This window comes from Solanum tuberosum, unplaced genomic scaffold (genome assembly GCF_000226075.1).
Source record: "Solanum tuberosum cultivar DM 1-3 516 R44 unplaced genomic scaffold, SolTub_3.0 scf00017, whole genome shotgun sequence".
In the NCBI taxonomy this organism is placed as follows: Eukaryota; Viridiplantae; Streptophyta; class Magnoliopsida; order Solanales; family Solanaceae; genus Solanum; species Solanum tuberosum.
The window spans coordinates 2,539,522-2,544,641 of record NW_006238943.1 but is presented as its reverse complement, the minus strand read 5'-3'; the positions used below and the strand labels follow the sequence as shown (position 1 = coordinate 2,544,641).

General features: G+C 36.9%; 1 protein-coding gene and 1 pseudogene across 1 annotated transcript; both read left to right on the top strand.

The window, feature by feature from the left end:
* Positions 1-6: 6 nt before the first annotated feature.
* On the top strand, positions 7-1,113 carry LOC107058093 (putative disease resistance RPP13-like protein 1). The gene is given in 2 exon segments (XM_015303417.1): positions 7-401; positions 404-1,113. Coding segments are annotated over 2 exon segments (846 nt in total). The 5' UTR covers positions 7-265.
* LOC107058089 (putative disease resistance RPP13-like protein 1) lies at positions 1,021-2,498 on the top strand (annotated as a pseudogene).
* The last annotated feature ends 2,622 nt before the right edge of the window (positions 2,499-5,120 follow it).

Sequence of the window (5,120 nt, the reverse complement as noted above, 5' to 3'; positions counted from 1 at the left end):
TTGCTTGAGTGATGATTTCTTTCTTAACATAAAGGATAAGTTGGAAGAAACCATTGAAACATTGGAGGTGTTGGAAAAGCAAATTGGTCGCCTTGGCTTAAAGGATCATTTTGCTTCAACTAAACAAGAAACTAGAACACCTTCAACTTCTTTGGTTGATGATTCTGATATCTTTGGTACGCAGAGTGAAATAGAGGATTTGATTGACCGTTTAATATCTGAAGATGCAAGTGGAAAAAAGCTGACTGTAGTTCCTATTGTTGGAATGGGCGGCCTGGGTAGGACAACACTTGCTAAAGACGTTTACAATGATGAGAAGGTGAAGGACCATTTTGGTTTGAAAGCTTGGTTTTGTGTTTCTGAGGCATATGATGCTTTCAGAATAACAAAAGGTTTACTTCAAGTGAAATTGACTCAAAGGATGTCCACAACAATCTTAATCAGCTTCAAGTGAAATTGAAGGAAAACTTAAAGGGAAAGAAGTTTCTTATTGTTCTGGATGATGTATGGAATGACAACTACAATGAGTGGGTTGACTTGAGAAATATTTTTGTACAAGGAGATATAGGAAGTAAGATCATTGTGTCAACACGTAAAGAGAGTGTTGCCTTGATAATGGGAAATGAGCAAATTAGCATGGACAATTTGTCTACTGAAGCCTCTTGGTCTTTATTTAAAAGACATGCATTTGAAAACATGGATCCTATGGGATATCCGGAACTTGAAGAGGTCGGAAAACAAATTGCAGCTAAGTGCAAAGGACTGCCCTTAGCTCTGAAGACGCTCGCTGGCATGTTACGCTCCAAATCAGAGGTTGAAGAGTGGAAACGTATTTTGAGAAGTGAAATATGGGAGCTGCCACACAATGACGTATTACCAGCGTTGATGTTGAGCTACAATGATCTTCCTGCACATTTAAAGCGATGTTTTTCCTATTGTGCAATATTTCCTAAAGATTATCCATTTAGGAAAGAACAAGTCATTCATCTGTGGATTGCCAATGGTCTCTTACATCAGGAAGATGAAATAATTGAAGATTCAGGCAACCAATACTTTCTCGAGTTGAGGTCAAGATCATTATTCGAAAGGGTCCCAACTCCCAAATCCTTCTGAAGGGAACATAGAGAATTTATTCTTAATGCATGACCTTGTCAATGATTTAGCCCAAATTGCATCTTCAAAACTTTGTATCAGGTTGGAAGAGAGCCAAGGATCTTATATGTTGGAAAAAAGTCGACACTTATCATATTCAATGCGATATGGTGGTGAGTTTGAGAAATTGACACCCCTCTACAAATTGGAGCAGCTGAGGACATTGCTTCCGACATGTATTTATGTCAATTATTACTCTCTAAGCAAGAGGGTGCAACATAACATACTGCCAAGACTAAGATCCTTAAGGGCATTATCACTGTCTCATTACAGGATTAAGGAGTTGCCAAATGACTTGTTTATCAAATTAAAGCTCCTCAGATTTTTGGACCTTTCTTGTACAGGGATTAAAAAGTTGCCAGATTCCATATGTGCTTTGTATAACTTGGAGACACTTCTCTTGTCATCTTGCTATTATCTTGTGGAGCTACCGCTGCAGATGGAGAAGTTGATCAACTTACATCACCTCGACATAACCAACACTTCTCGCTTGAAGATGCCACTACTTCTGAGCAAGTTGAAAAGCCTCCAAGTGCTAGTAGGAGCCAGGTTTCTTGTTGGTGATCGTGGTGGTTCGAGAATGGAAGATTTGGGTGAAGTAGAGAACTTGTAGGGATCTCTATCAGTTGTAGAGTTGCAAAATGTGGTTGATAGAAGGGAAGCTGTGAAGGCAAAGATGAGGGAGAAGAATCATGTTGACAAGTTATATTTGGAGTGGAGTGAAAGTAGTAGTGCCGAAAATTCACTAACAGAAAGAGACATACTTGATACGCTACGCCCACACACAAACATAAAAAATCTCGAGATCACCGGATATAGAGGGACAAAATTTCCAAATTGGCTAGCTGATCTTTCGTTTCTTAAGCTAGTAGAATTGAGTCTTAGCAACTGCAAGGACTGTTATTCCTTGCCAGCACTAGGACAAATTCCTTGTTTGAAATTCCTTTGCATTAGAGGGATGCATGGAATAACAGAGGTGACAGAAGAATTCTATGGAGGTTTGTCATCCAAAAAGCCTTTTAACTCTCTTGAGGAGCTTGCATTTGTAGATATGACGGAGTGGAAGCAATGGCACGTACTAGGAAATGGGGAGTTCCCTATACTTGAGTAACTTTCAATTATAACTTGCCCTGAAGTCAATTTGGAGACACCCATCCAACTTTCAAGTTTAAAAGATTTTCGAGTAATTGGTTGTCCTAAGGTTTTTTAATGATGCTCAACTATTTATATCCCAACTTGAGAATTTAGATATTAGTGATTGTAACTCTCTTACTTCCTTTCCTTTTAGCATACTGCCCACTACCTTGAAGACAATAGAAATATCTCGTTGCCGGAAATATCAATAGCAATTAATGTTACTTGAAGATTTTTAGTTCATGTATTGCTTCAACTTTCATCTCAATAGCAATTCATGTATACATGTTCTTTCCCTTTTCAGTCAGTTTAGAGTTATGCAATATCAAATTCAAAGCTCTAATAGAATTCAAAGGTGTACGATACACAAGGTTTGTTTCCTATATATCAAAAATACAAATGTTTGCCTCCCAATAAATCTCGATTTGTAAATATGTTTGGGACTCAACTATTGATTAGAGTACTGATTTTGTAAGATTTGTGTATAGATAATCAAATTAGAAAGATAACTCGTGATGGATTTGAATTTCAAATCATGTCTTCTTTTTTTATGTGTGTGTGAGAGAGAGAAATTTGAAGTGTTGTTTAGATTTGTTGGAATAATCTAAAGAGATTCTCTCTATAATATTTGAAGACATTTGATGGAGATATGACTAGATGATTTTGAACAGCAATTGCAACTGAAGATGGATATGTATATTATTTTCGTAGTTAGCAACGTGTTATATATTTTTATAGTGGATATATTGTTTTCTCATTCGGTGCTCGGTATCCACATTGAAATCCGACTAAATTCAGATTTGCGCATTTCAAGGGGCAGCACTCCTAACATGATTTTTTCCATTCCACGGCTCGTGATCCTAAATTCTAATTAAGGGTAGAAAAATCTCAACTATTTCACCACAACTCATATGAGTTATATTGGATATACAAGTGCAAATATTTTTGAAAAACCCAAATAACTAAAATCTTACACTCATTAACTACAACAACTAAAAAATATTTATAGCCCTCAAATGTAAGTAGAAGAACTCAATTTTTGGCCATGAAATGACACCATTTTCTCACACTCAAAATGATGTTAAATTTCATGAATGAAACAATATATATTACTTTGGTTGAAGCCCCATTTTCTTCCCCAATTTCCCAACGTATAAATCCTTAGACTTGATCATACCGGGGACAATCCAATGATCGTTGTGAACGAAAATTGAGCCACTGCATCTTGCCTTCCTAACGAAACGATGATCTTAGGCGATGATCGAGGCTTGTATATTGCAAGTTTTCTTTCTTTTCCTCCGCTCATCAAAAGTTTAAGTTCCTGCTAACGAAGAAAGCGTTAGAATTCAATTGAATAATAATAACAACAGGGACATACACAGTATTGATGAGAAAGTCGAGTTTACGCAAACCTTACTCCTACTTTGTCAAGTGAGAATTCAAACGAATAATAGAATCGAAAAATTCAAGTACTGGCTAGCTGCTTCAAGTCCTCTGGCTACAACTATATTATCAAAAAGATACAAAATGTCATTTAAATCAACTGCACGCTGACCTTACCTCTTGCAACAACATATCCAGTGTAATCCCACAAATGGGGTCTAGGGAAGCTATCAAGGTTGTTTCCAATAGACCCTCGGTTGTAGTTTCTCTATTGCAACAAAACTAAAAATATCACCACCCTTCACATATGCTCGAAGGATGCAGCCCATGATTTTTTCATATTCAGACTAATACTAATCCAAGTCATTTCAAGAATAAAATGTGATCAATTAACCTACCATTGTCTGGAAAGGAAAAAATCAAAGGCGAGTTGGAATTAAAATGGCCCACCACATAGAGAAATAGAACTAACTAATCGTAAGTCAAAGGAACTCAATACCACAACTGCTGCACTATTTCCTTTACAGTAAACAAGACGCCCATAGTGTATTGGTCCTCCCGTAATATGTGTCTATCCAATGCACCCAGAGTTTATCCTTTTTTTTGCATACATTCCCATTCTAACAATTGAAAATTTTGATATGGATCACCGTTAAGAACTTTGCTTGATGTATAAATTTCTATTTTCCCTGTTTAGAAATGTTTCCTATAGCTCCTAATTGTGATGCTTCATTTACACATTTTTAAAATTTCATCTTATAATAGGTATAAAGTGTGTCTGAGTCAATTAGATATTACAGACTTGCAGCTAATTGTTATGCATTATATAATTGCATATTTTTTTTAAGGATGTTCTATGCAGAACTGAGCTCATTATTTATTTTGTTAGTAGAAGCCAGAAGCTGATATGATAGGTGAGCTAGAGAGGAGGGAGGGCGATCACCATCCTCCTGCCTCTTATGTGGCTCTTGACTATGAGCAGGAGATTGAAACTATCAAGAGCAGCTCCTCCACTGAAAAGAACTATGAATTGCCTGATGGACAAGTTATTACCTTTGGTGCTGAGAGGTTCCGTGTCACGCCCCGAACTACCCCCGAGACGCGGACACGGGACCTAGGACCACAAGTGATCCCAAGCTAACCCTGCTGGCATGATCATGAGCATACTAAAGATAATAAACTGATGCGGAAGCTAAATCATAAATAAATCTGAAAAGATGGGGAATACCCATATACTATAGCTGAATATATCAAATCTGAGAGTTTAATACAAAAGAAATATCAAACTCAAAACACTAAGCTGAATCTAACTATGTCTGAAATAAGCCTCTAAACTGACTAGAAATGTTGGGACATGCCCCAACTAGATCTAGCAAAACTGAAACTAAAGACTAAAAGCAATAAAAATAAACATGTCACTAGTCCTCGAAGAATGAGGACTCACCACTGAT